Consider the following 12737-nt stretch of genomic DNA (forward strand, 5'->3'; position numbering starts at 1 on the left):
TGCCTCTCTGTCTGGCTCCCTCTGAGGCCTACACACATCTCTGCTTTGCTTTGATTGGTTAGGTTGCTCCTGTGTCAGGTTTCAGCTTAGCCATCGCTTCCTCTGGGAAGTCACCTGTGCCCTGCCTACTCAGAGCACCCTATACATTGGGCAGAAAACTGTGTATCACACCATCTCCTTGTTGCCTGTTTGCTTGTCAGTCATACTGAAAGCTCAGTGAGGCAGGCTTCCTGCTATCTTGTTCACAGTAATATGCCCCACACCTCACATAGCACCTACCATGGAGGACACTTAACTTTGTGCAAATCATTTATTGAATGACTGAATGAATAAATTCATGAACATTTCTTTAGGAGACATATTAATTACCTCTTTGAATTGGAGTTACTATTAAGATAGATGTCCTGGGGCACCTGGGTGGCTCAGTTGGTTGAGTGGCCAACTCTTGATTTCGACTCAGGTCATGATCTCGGAGTCCTGGGATTGAGTCCACATGGGGCTCTGAGCTCAGGTGGGGAGTTTGCTTGAGGATTCTCTCTCTCCTTCAGTCCCCCTCTCCCCCGAGCTCGCACTCTCTCCCTCTCAGATAAATACATAAATCTTAAAAAAAAGATAGATGTCCTAACATAAAAGTATAAAAATTTAATAAACACTTAAAAACAACCACCACCCCAGGTTATTCTTTAACTGGGTTCTTTTCCAATAAAGCATGGCTTTGAGTTGTTTCTCTGTCCCTGGCAAACAATTTCTATTTGGGATACACGATGAATCACTGTGCAATCATTGCCATTTCTGGTTGCCATAGTGATGGGAGTTTTCACATATGGGCTACCTCGAGGCTTCTTGTTCAGAGAAACATTTAAATGTAAGTATTGTTTAAAATGAAAGGTACACAGACATCAATATCTTCCCCTGTCAGGCTTGCAGTTATAGATGAGTCAGCCTGTGGGTAGAAATTGTTTTCAGATCTGTTCAAGCATCCATTTACTCAATCTGGATTGATACGACTTTCTGAAAATGTAAGTGGTTCTTTATACACTTGGAGAAGAATTAAGGGTACTGATAAAAATATTTTAAAATATTAAACAGACGCCTGGGTGGCTCAGTCAGTTAAGCATCCAACTCTTGGATTCAGCTCAGGTCATGATCACAGGGTTAAGAGATTAAGCCCCACACTGGGCTCTGCGCACAGCAGGGAGTCCGCTTGAGATTCTCTCCCTCTCCCTTTCTCTCTGCCCCTACCCCTGCTCCCACGCGTGCGTGCACTCTCTCTCTAATAAATAAATAAATCTTAAAAAAATATATTAAACAAAAATTCACCCAGATGCTGAATTTAGTTTGGCAGAAATCCAGACTACATTAAGCAGATTTTGAAACATATTTCATCAAGGTGAAAGCTTATAGAGCAACTGCCTATAGGAGAAATTAAACTTGTATATATACAGTTTGGTCTGTTAGGTGTAGTCTCAACCATTTCCACTGAAATTACTAATTTGCTAGCATGATGGAGTAGTAGATATGGAGCACAGTCTTGTCTGTCTGGATTGCTCCTTGATCCCACTGATGAGCTAGTTGACCTTGGGCAATCTCTTGAGCCTCAGCATTCTCATAGGAAAAATGGGTAGACCAGTAGTATATTGCTTCATGCATCTAATGTGAAGAACAAATGAGGTAGCTTGCATGCAGGAATAGCTCAATGAATGTTGGCAATTATGATTCAGTGGACTTTCTTTTCTTGTTTTTATACAGCATTCCAAGATAAAAAAAATTTTTTTTTTTTTAATTTTAGAAAGAGAGTGCACGTGCATTTGTGCACGAGAGTGGGTTGGGGGTGAGGCAGAGAGAGAATCTTTAGCAGGTTCCACACCCGGTGTGCTGTAGAAATTGTGTCAGTGAGCACAAAACTCCTGGCTGGTGCTCATGCCAATCCTGTGTATGTGCATGACAGTAACTGTTTCAGGCCAATGCTTTATTAACTTCTCCCTGACCCTGAAGAAAGGGATTTCAGACTAAATTAAAGATCTGTGAAAGGTATTTTTGTTATTGATTTGTAGGCTGCAAAGACATTTGGATATTTGAAGGAGAGCTCCTTGTCCTTGCTAACTGATATCTTTCCATGTCTCCATGCTTTCTCACTTTAAAAACTCTTTATTGCTTTTTCCCCTTTGAATAAAAATAACATACAGTAATAAATAATGTTGAAAGTGAAAGTCTGCTCTTATCGCTCCCTGCCAGGGAACCACTATTAACAGTGGTATATTTTCTTCCATATTTTTTTCAAAGTACGGTCTGACATCATGTTTTTATTATTATTTTTCAAGTAATTGTAAGTGGTCTACATTTGAAAGATGACTATATAGTACAAATTCAATTGTGAAATATGAATTTAAAAGAACCTCTGTATTTTCAGAGTAGATCTAGGAGTTAAAACAGAATGTCTCTCAAAGGTCCCGGCATCATTTGCTCATATAAGCTTGTAAAATGAGATCTCTCTTCCCAGAACTGGTAAATGTTTATCTTTTGTGACTCATTTGATTAGCTGACATATTAAAGGACAAGTATAAACCCAAACTCATTTTTAATGTGGTAGAGAGGATGGAAGAAGGAAAGGCCAGCTATCAGGCAAGATAAAGTATCTTTAGCTTTCTGCTTATCAATTGTTGTCGAGGGACTGACATCAGAATAATCCCAGGCAGGCTTCTTCCATTCTGCAGACTCTGAAACCAGGCTAACAGTAATGTGCAAAGAGAAGGTGACTCATAGATAAATATGTAAATCTTTATAAACACTGCTGTAGTAGTAACTGGCATGTGCATCCGTGGCAATAATTTAAAGAGCTTTTTATTCGCCTTGGAAAAAGTGACATCTTATTTGTACAGTGGAATATTTAAATTGTCATCAGTGGTAGAAGGATTACTCTGGAGCGAGCTGCTATGGCAAGATGCTTTTTATTAGTTTGTTTATTTTCCTGTAGTTTTCAATAGCCTCATCTTTAGGGTCTTCCCTTTAACTCACTAATGGCTACCTCCAGCGGTGATATTAAGTAGTTAATGGCCTGTTAGGTACTGTGCTGTCCAGCTTTGGGGCAGGGTCTTGGAGGGACCCTGCTGTGGCAGGGAGTATCTTGTTGTTGGGGGAACACTTAAAAGTGGTGGTGTTTGGAGGACGGGGGCTCAGGAATAGCGATTCTTTACCACCTGGGGTACAGAAGTATTTCAGTATTTTTAATACTGTCAGTATTGACTGTACATTTGCCTCAACACCTGTTTGAGAGACTCTGGATTACTTCCCATTGGTTTTTTAAAAAAAGATTTTATTTATTTATTTATTTATTTTTAGAAAGAGAGAGAGAGTCCATGTGAGCGGGGGGAGGGGCAAAGGGAGAGTGAGAGAGAGAATCTCAAAGAAACTTGTGCTGAGTGTGGAGCCTGGCACGGGGCTAGACCTCACGACCCCGTGATCATGACCTGCGTAGAAATCAAGAGTCGGAAGTTTAACGGACTGAGCCACCCAGGCACCTCCCATGAGGTATTTTTTTTTTTTAAAGATTTTATTTATTTATTTGAGACAGAGAGAATGAGAGAGACAGAGAGCACATGAGAGGGGGGAGGGTCAGAGGGAGAAGCAGACTCCCTGCTGAGCAGGGAGCCCGATGCGGGACTCGATCCCGGGACTCCAGGATCATGACCTGAGCCAAAGGCAGTCGCTTAACCAACTGAGCCACCCAGGCGCCCTCCCATGAGGTATTTTTAAACACTATCAGGGCAATTTAAATTAGTTTTCCCACTGATGGTATTAAAATATTCCTAATTCACAAAATGTTTTAATGATACGTGTCATTTCTTTGGTGGTTGGAGCTCAGGGAATAGCTCTATATATTATCTTTCTCACACTCAAAATAGGAAGCATTCACTTATTGGTTCATTGAACAAATACCTTTTGAGCACGGGCTATGCTGTTTCAGTGCAAAGGATACAGCAGAGAACAAAACAGATAAAGTCTCTGTTTCCACAGAGTTTGTATTGTGGTAGAGGAGACAGATCATAAAAAACTACGTAATGGCTGGGGGCAAGTACTATGATGAAAAGTAATGTAGGGCAAGGGAGATAAAGGCGTGGGGCTGGTGGGCAGTCATTTTATATAGCATAGTCAGGGAAGACCCCCTCTACAAGACAGGATCTGAGATGACATCTGGAGGAAGTAAGCCATATGAATGCCTGGTCAGACACTCAACTGACTGAACCACGCAGGTGCCCCCAAAAGATGATTTTTTCCCCAGTCGAATGGTCTTGGTACTTTTGTAGAAAACCAATTGACTTTGGGCGCCATTGGGTGTAGAGATTACTTAAAAATAAAATCTTGGGCGCCTGGGTGGCTCAGTTGGTTGGGCGACTGCCTTCGGCTCAGGGTGGCTCAGTTGGTTGGGCGACTGCCTTTGGCTCAGGTCATGATCCTGGAGTCCTGGGATCGAGTCCCGCATCGGGCTCCCTGCTCAGCAGGGAGTCTGCTTCTCCCTCTGATCCTCCCCCCTCTTGTGCTCTCTCTCAAATAAATAAATAAAATCTTAAAAAAAAATCTTAAAAAAAACAGAAAGAAAACCAATTGACTGTAAGTTTGAGGGTTTATTTTGGACTCATACTATCCCATTTATGTATGTTTACTCTAATGCTAGTACCACACTGTTTTCATTACTGTAGCTTTGTAGAAAGTTTTAAGTTGGGAAGTGTGAGTTCTTCCAACTTTGTTTTTGTTTTTCAAGATTGTTTTGACTATTCTGAGACCCTTGCCTGTACATATGGATTTTTAGGATCAACTTGTCACAAAAAAAGGCATCTGGGATTTTGACAGAGATTACATTAAATCTATAGAGCAGTTTGGAGAATTACCATCTTAGAAATGCTAGGACTTCTGATCCTTGAACATGGATATCTATTCATTTAGATATTTAATTTCTTTCAACAGTGTTTTATAGTTTTCAATATATAAGTCTTGCACTTCTTTTGTTAACATTTTTTTCTAAGTATTTTATTCTTTTTGATGCTATTGTAAATGGAATTCCTTCCCTGATTTATTTTCAGATTGCTCATTGATACTGTATAGAAACACAATTGATTTTTGTGTATTGTTCTATAGAAAGTTTGAGCTTCATTGAAGAGCAGAAGAGACATTGGAAGTGTTTACAAAAGGGACATGGATGGTTTCTATTGTACGCCATCTGGTCAAATAGATCAGTGACAAAGCTACCATTTATCAACCACCTACCATGTTACTTCCTGTGCTTAAAGCCTCCCAATAACTTCTTACTGTTCTTACAACAAAAGCAGACCAGAATCCTTAGGCCTCTAAGGTCCTGGATGACTGGGCCCTTGTCTACTCTACAGCCCCATTGCTCATTTCCTCATTGTTCTTTCCCAGCCCTGTGTCACATGGGCATTTTCTACTTTCTCTAAATAACTATGCTCCTTCCTGCCTTAGAGTCTTCATTTACACTGTTCCTCTAGCCTGATCACTACCCTTCCTCACAACTACCACTAGAAAAGATAGTTTTCTTCCTAGTAGACAAAACTAATTTTTTTGATGTTTGTAAATGTCAATCCCACTAAATAGTTCATGTCTCCTGTTCACAGCTGTGTCATCAGCATCTGGAATAGCACTTGGCACATCACTGGAGCTCAGTGAAGAGAGTGGATAAACTGTGAGCCAGGCCCTTTACATCCATGATCTCACTTGTCCTTGCGATTCGCACTACACATGAGGAAATGAAAGCTTGAAGGTCACATAGCCAGTAAATAACAGACCTATTCCAGTGAGATCGCTTTGCTTGGGAGTTTAAAATAACTCCTTCAAGAGAGGAGTGCTCATCTTTGGATTTGTTTTCCAGTGGAGACGTTCCAGAAACTGCAGAAGGCAAAGGAGATTCTGACTAATACAGAGAGTCGTGCTCGCTATGACCACTGGCGCAGGAGCCAGATGTCGATGACATTCCAGCAGTGGGAAGCTTTGAGTGACTCGGTGAAAACGGTAGGTTCCGCTCTGGGATGTAGTGAATTCATGAAGCTCAGGCTGCCCGTGGATGAGACTCACGTAGCAGCTTAAAAAGTCAATAGGCAGGGGCGCCTGGGTGGCTCAGTCGTTAAGCGTCTGCCTTCAGCTCAGGTCATGATCCCGGGGTCCTGGGATCGAGGCCCGCATCGGGCTCCCTGCTCAGCGGGGAGTCTGCTCCTCCCTCTGCCCCTCCCCCTGCTTGTGCTCTCTCTCTCTTTCTCTGTCAAAATAAATAAATAAATCTTAAAAAAAAAAAGTCAATAGGCAATAGGACGGAGAAGACCAAGAAGCTGGTAGAATCTAGATATAACTCAGCATCCACAAATCCTGTGAAGGGGAATTCAGTGGGTCAGCGCCAGAAGAGCTGATGACTACAATTGTCAGTCTCTCCTTGGCTGTTTGAGTCAATGTATACACTCCTCATTAGCATTTATGTTTTATACATTCTGACAACTGTGCTTCTGAAGTTGCTCATATAATACTGCTGAATTTTGAACCAATGCAAATTCATCTCCTCCATCTTTTTAGTTCATATCGGCCTATTCTCTACTCAAGGCTTATAAATTCCATAAAAAAGAGCCTGATTAATTAAAGAAAGCTGTAAATTATTTTAAATTTATTCTTGTTACAAATTCTGGTGAAAGAGTCATTGGATTGATGCAGAGAGACTTTTTAAACCATTGTGTTCTCTTTCTTCATGCTATTAAAAAACTAAATATAAAAATAATCACTATAGGGGCGCCTGGGTGGCTCAGTCGTTAAGCGTCTGCCTTCGGCTCAGGTCATGATCCCAGGGTCCTGGGATCGAGCCCCGCATTGGGCTCCCTGTTCCGCGGGAAGCCTGCTTCTCACTCTCCCACTCCCCCTGCTTGTATTCCCTCTCTCGCTGTGTCTCTCTCTGTCAAATAAATAAATAACATCTTAAAAAAAAAAAATCACTATAATTACTGTGTTATACACTTACTTTGTTCTTACATTGACCTTTATATATATATATATTTCAGTATATAAAAATTATATATATTTATATATATTATTAAACATGTTATATATAAATATGCATATTTATATATATTTAGGAGGGGCGGGGTAGAGGGAGAGAGAGAATCTATTTTTTTTTTTTTAAGTTTTTATTTATTTATTTGTCAGAGAGAGAGACAGAGGCCGGCAGAGGGAGAAGCAGGCTCCCCGCTGAGCAAGGAGCCCGACGTGAGGCTCGATCCCAGGACCCTGGGATCATGACCCGAGCCGAAGGCAGATGCTTAACCAACTGATACACCCAGGCGTCCTGGGAGAGAGAGAATCTTAAGCAGGCTATATGCCCAGCATGGAGCCCAAAGTGGGGTTTGATCTCACAATCCTGAGATCATGACCTGAGCTGAAATCAAGTCAGACACTTAACTGACTGAGCCACCCAGGCACCCCAACCTTTATACTGATTGTTTCTGGGTTCCTGGGCTCAGTGAGGTGTCCTTGGGGTGAGTCCAGTTGGCTACAAACAACCAGGGAAGCTTCCTACTATGCCCGTTTGGTTACACTTTCCCCAATCAGGTGGGAAACAGTGTGTAATTTAACACCTTCTGGGCCTGTTGAGAAGGCAGTCTGTCCTAATTGAATGTTATCCAAAACCATGTCAGAGATCACCCAGACAAGTAAAAAATTCACTCATGTTGATCCAGAATAAAAACAACTAGTCAATTTTGAATAGTTATTCAGCTGATCCATGGCTCACATGAGTCAATTGATTTTTTTCTATTTATTTTTCTATTGTCTATTTAATGTTTACTGGCATGTAGGCACAATTTTTTATTGTTAAACAAGGTCCAGAATTAAATTAAATTACCTACTTTATTTATTTTAAAGATTTTATCTATTTGAGAGAGAGAGAGAGAGAGCGCACAAGCCGGGGGGAGCAGCAGAGGGAGAAGGAGAAGGAGGCTTCCCGCGGAGCAGGGAGCCCGATGTGGGACTCGATCCCAGAACCCTGGGATCATGACCTGAGCTGAAGGCAGACGCTTAACAGACTGAGCCACCCAGGCGCCCCAACATCCAGAATTTTAAAAAATGACTTCCTAGGGGGAAAAAACACCTTAAAGAAAGCTGGTAAACAAGTCAATGGAGAAGGTAGAATAAGCAACATACCAATTTCAGGGACTGTAGGACAGTGGCCTTTGCACCCAGGCTTGGTGTCTGTTTAGCATTAGTTCACCCCCTGCACACAGTGATTGTTTTGGTCTGGTGCAATTCATTATTTTGCTGTACATACTGTCCTTTTCCTAATCTCCCTCTTAGTCTCTATCAACTGCTATCATTTGATATTTTTACTGATGATCATTTGAACTGAGTCATTCCACACTAGTTTGCTTGATATTAAATGTTGTTCTGTCCAGTTCATATTTAGGGGAACTGAGAAATACACTCTGTGAGCACAGACATGAGACCTAATTGTGTCCCAGCAAACCAGGCTGCTTAGCATCACTCTTACATTAGTCCTTTGATTGAAGTACAAAGCATGAGAGCCGCCTGAATATGAGGTTAGATACAGTTGGGATTTTTTCCCTGTGTATTTCTTTAATTGGGATCAGCAGATACAAGGGTCTGATGATAAAATATTTTATTCTTATAAAGTAGATGGATGAGTAAAACTATTATCTCAGAATATCTTTGCTGGCTATCAAAGCATTTACTGTAGTTAAGTCATTAATCCTCAACACCATCTAAGGAAATAATAGGCACTTTTATTCCAAGAAGTACTGAGACACGGAGTAGATACACTGTACAGGACACTTAGCTGACTTGTGATGTTGAAGGACCCACATTTTCAGCTCTCTGGGCCCTGAATTCTCAAATTTCTTATTTTCTATTTTTCAGTGACCTTTCCAATATCCTTTCCCTCCACAGAGGAAGCCACTGGCTAGCCTCTTCTACTCTGCACATGCAGAAAAAGGAAGAAACATACTAAACAACAACAGACCCCAACCAACCAAACCAAAAGCAGATTTTTTTGCCCCAGCTAAGGCCACTGCCCTTTTTTAAAATTAACATTTTTAAAAAAAGATTTTATTTATTTATTTGAGAGAAAGTGCACGAGCTGGGGGCAGGGACAGAAGGAGTGGGAGAAGCAGGCTTCCCGTGGAGCAGGGAGCCCGATGTGGGGCTCGATCCCAGGATCCTGGGATCATGATCTGAGCTGAAGGCAGACGCTTAACTGACTGAGCCACCCAGGTGCCCCTAAAATTAACATTTAAAAAAAAGATTTCATTTTTATTTTTAAAAAAGATTTATTTATTTATTTTAGAGAGGTGGGGGTAGGGACAGAGGGAGAGAATCCCAAGCAGACTTCCACTGAGCACGGAGCCCTACGCAGGGCTTGATCTCATGACCCTGACATCATGACTCAAGCTGAAACCTACTGAGCCACCGAGGTGCCCCTTAAAGATTTTATTTTTAGGTAATATCTTCACCCAGTGTGGGGCTCAAACTTACAACCCTGAGATCAAGAGTTGCATGCTCTACTGTCTGAGCCAGTCAAGTGCTCCATCTTTCTTTCTTTCTTTCTTTCTCTCTTTCCTTCTTTCTTTCCTTCCTTCCTTCTTTCTTTTTCTCTTTCTTTCTTTCTTTCTTCTTCTCCTTCCTTTCTAGATAGATTTATTTGTTTGTTTATTTATTTATTTATTTATTTATTTATTTATTTATTTTGGAGTGAGAGAGAGGGAGCACGAGCAGGGGGAAGGGCAGAGGGAGAGGGAGAGAGAATCCACGAGCGACTTGACTCCCTGGCTGAGTGTGGAGCCTGACACGGGACTCTATCCCAGGACCCTGAGATCATGAAATGAGCTGAAATCAAGACTTAGCCACTTAACTAACTGAGATACCCAGGTCTTTCTTTCCTTCTTTCTTTCTTTCTTTTTCTTTCTTTCTTTCGTTCTTTCTTTCTTTCTTTCTTTCTTTCTTTCTTTCTTTCTTTCTTTCTTTCAGTAAGCTCTAGGCCCAACCTGGGGCTCAAAGCCACCACCCTGAGATCAAGAGTCACCTGCTCCACTGACTGAACCAGCCAGGCACCCCAAAATTAACATTTTTATTTTGAAATAAAACCTACAGAAAAATTCATAATAGTAGGTCAGGTTTTACCACACATTGAACTTTAAATATAGAATACTATATAATATTGATTTTATATTATGTGTCTGCTTTTAATTAATGTAGTCAATGCACTGGGCTGTCAGAGGTAAAAAAGACCTGATGCTGGAAGAATCTGACCAGTCTCATACCGACGAGATTGAAAATGAGGAATGGAACAAACAAAGAGAAATAAAGAAAGAGGAACTGGGTTCAACCACAGAGAAAATGGAGCAGAAAGAATCCAAGTCCTTGGAGAAGTCATTCTCCCCACAAAATCCTGATTCTCCAAGTAGGTATAGTGATGTAGCTTTGCAGAACAAAGAAGGTCTGAAATTAAAGGGCTTGGTTTATACTGTATTTATTCTCAACCTCTTCCAACTAAACGGTAGTGCCAAATTTAAGGATTGCTTTATCACCTTAAAAGAGACTTACTTGGCACTGACATAGATACTGGAAGACACATTCCTCCATACATTCCTTGCAAGGGGAAATTTGAGGCATTTCTGGGAGTGTCTTTTGCTGGACTGAAATAACACTGCCATTTATTGGGTATTTACTATGTACAGGAATGTTCTTTATGTGCCTTAGTTTTACATGTATTATCTTGTCTTATATTCATTTCATATACATTAATTTATTTAATCCTCACTACAAGCTTCTGAGGTTGGCACCAATATTATTATCATTTTACAGATGAGAAAACTGAAGTCCAGGGAGGTTGAGTAATTTTCCCAAAGCTCTACAGCTTGTATACAGCAGGGGAGGGGGCTGAACTAAGGCAGCTTGGCTTCAGAGTCTGTTTGTAAGGCATTGCACTACCTTGAGAAGGTACCTTATTTGGAAGTAGCTCTGTAGACATTCTGAATGATATACAGATCCACTGAAGCAGGGCATTATAGAGGTTAAGCTCCCAAGGTACACTACCTAGCTCTACTACGTATGATCTCTATTACTTGGTAAAAGTTACTTAACTTCTCTAGATTTCAGTTTCCTAATCTATAAAATCAAGATCATAATGGTACCTTCTCATAGAGTTATCATGAAGATTAAATGAGATCCATGCAAAATGCTTAGCACAGTGATTCACCTACCAAGCCAGTCTTGGGTTAATGTCAGCTATTGTTATCATTTCTTTGTGTCTCCAGCCATCCCACTGTGTTGATCTATAGGTGTGTTATGTACACACACTATCATTGTCCTTCAGATTCTTGCTGGATTCTCAGGGTTGTGATTCAACACCTCTTTAGAATTTAGCCTTTAAATCAAAGGCTCCTGAAGGTCCTTGAATCCTTGAATACTTACAGAGGAAATGAAGATAATTAGATAGTTTGTGGTGAATTATAGTCTTTCTAGAAATAGTCATTTGCAATCTCCCTTTGGGAAGAACTTCTATATGCTCATTACCTGCTAGAATAAAGATTCTCAGGGTGTGATTCAGGTATCTGTGCTGGTTACTCAAGATATCCCTTTGTGGAGTCCGCACATTGATTGCATCAGCCTCATATCTGGGCATGGTTATAATGTAACAAACTGATCAAAGCAGAAGCCCGAATTTCAGAAAAAAACAGTGTTTTAAGCAAATAGATGCATACAAACACCTACGCACAGGCAAACATACAAATATTTCTCTATTCAGCCCTGGAATGTTCAGATCTGTGCTTCCTGAACCCCTGGGGCCTCCCTGTGACTCTGTTTCAGATTCAGACCGAGTCTGAGTTCACCAGAACCGGGCGGGGGTTGGGGGTTGTGCAGGAGGGTGTTGTGTGGCTGATCACTTCAGAGACTCGGGAACGGGCCTGGAATCCCTCGCATCAGAGTCTATGAAATGTTTTCTTCCTTTAAAAAACTAGTTATTTAAATATTTAAAAACCCCAAATTGATAGGAGCTTGTTATTAGAAAATTCAAAGAATCATGTATAGACAATGACTTAGTGTCTACCCCAGGCTCCCATCGTTCTCTGCTTCTATTTCCTGAAGTAACCAGTGCAGATGCCCAGGTGCGTCTCCTTCCACATTGTTCTCTATGCTAATACAAGCATATAGAAATAGATGTTCACTTATGGGGGCTTTAAAAATAAAGAATGGTATTATACTGCTACACAGTGCTGAAGAGCACAAACTCTGGAACCAGATCCCTGCTTTTCCACTGATGAGTTGCATGATCTTGGGCAAGCAAGTTAACCTCTCTGTATCTGTGTTTTCTTATTAAATGGCCAAAACAGTAGTGTCTACCTCATACGGTTTTTTTTTGAGTAGTAAATAAATAAATTATGTAAAATATTTAGACCAGGTACCTGGTAGGTGCTTTTTTTGGTGTTAGCTTTTATTATTATGGGGCTTCTCCTTAGACTCTTAGATTTAGAATTAACTCATCCTTTTATTTTTATTTTTTAATTTTTTTTTAAAGATTTTATTTATTTATTTGAGAGAGAGAGAATGAGAGAGAGCACATGAGGGGGGGAGGGTCAGAGGGAGAAGCAGACTCCCTGCCGAGCAGGGAGCCCGATGCGGGGCTCGATCCCGGGACTCCAGGATCATGACCTGAGCCGAAGGCAGTCGCTTAACCAACT

At 40.9% G+C, this 12737-nt stretch overlaps 1 protein-coding gene and 1 pseudogene across 2 annotated transcripts in view; both read left to right on the forward strand.

Annotated features, from left to right (window-relative positions):
* Window positions 1-12737, forward strand: part of LOC115938290 (large ribosomal subunit protein eL33 pseudogene) — a 45314-nt pseudogene that overhangs the window by 25456 nt on the left and 7121 nt on the right. The window lies entirely within an intron of this gene.
* The window catches only part of DNAJC12 (DnaJ heat shock protein family (Hsp40) member C12), a 32578-nt gene that overhangs the window by 14824 nt on the left and 5017 nt on the right, over window positions 1-12737 (forward strand). The window contains exons 3-4 of the mRNA XM_006728883.3: window positions 5882-6021; window positions 10252-10456. Of these exons, the coding sequence (XP_006728946.1) occupies window positions 5882-6021; window positions 10252-10456 (345 nt within the window). The remainder of the gene's footprint in view (window positions 1-5881; window positions 6022-10251; window positions 10457-12737) is intronic.

This window comes from Leptonychotes weddellii, chromosome 6, assembly GCF_054177405.1.
Source record: "Leptonychotes weddellii isolate Sample4059 chromosome 6, ASM5417740v2, whole genome shotgun sequence".
Taxonomy (NCBI): domain Eukaryota; kingdom Metazoa; phylum Chordata; class Mammalia; order Carnivora; family Phocidae; genus Leptonychotes; species Leptonychotes weddellii.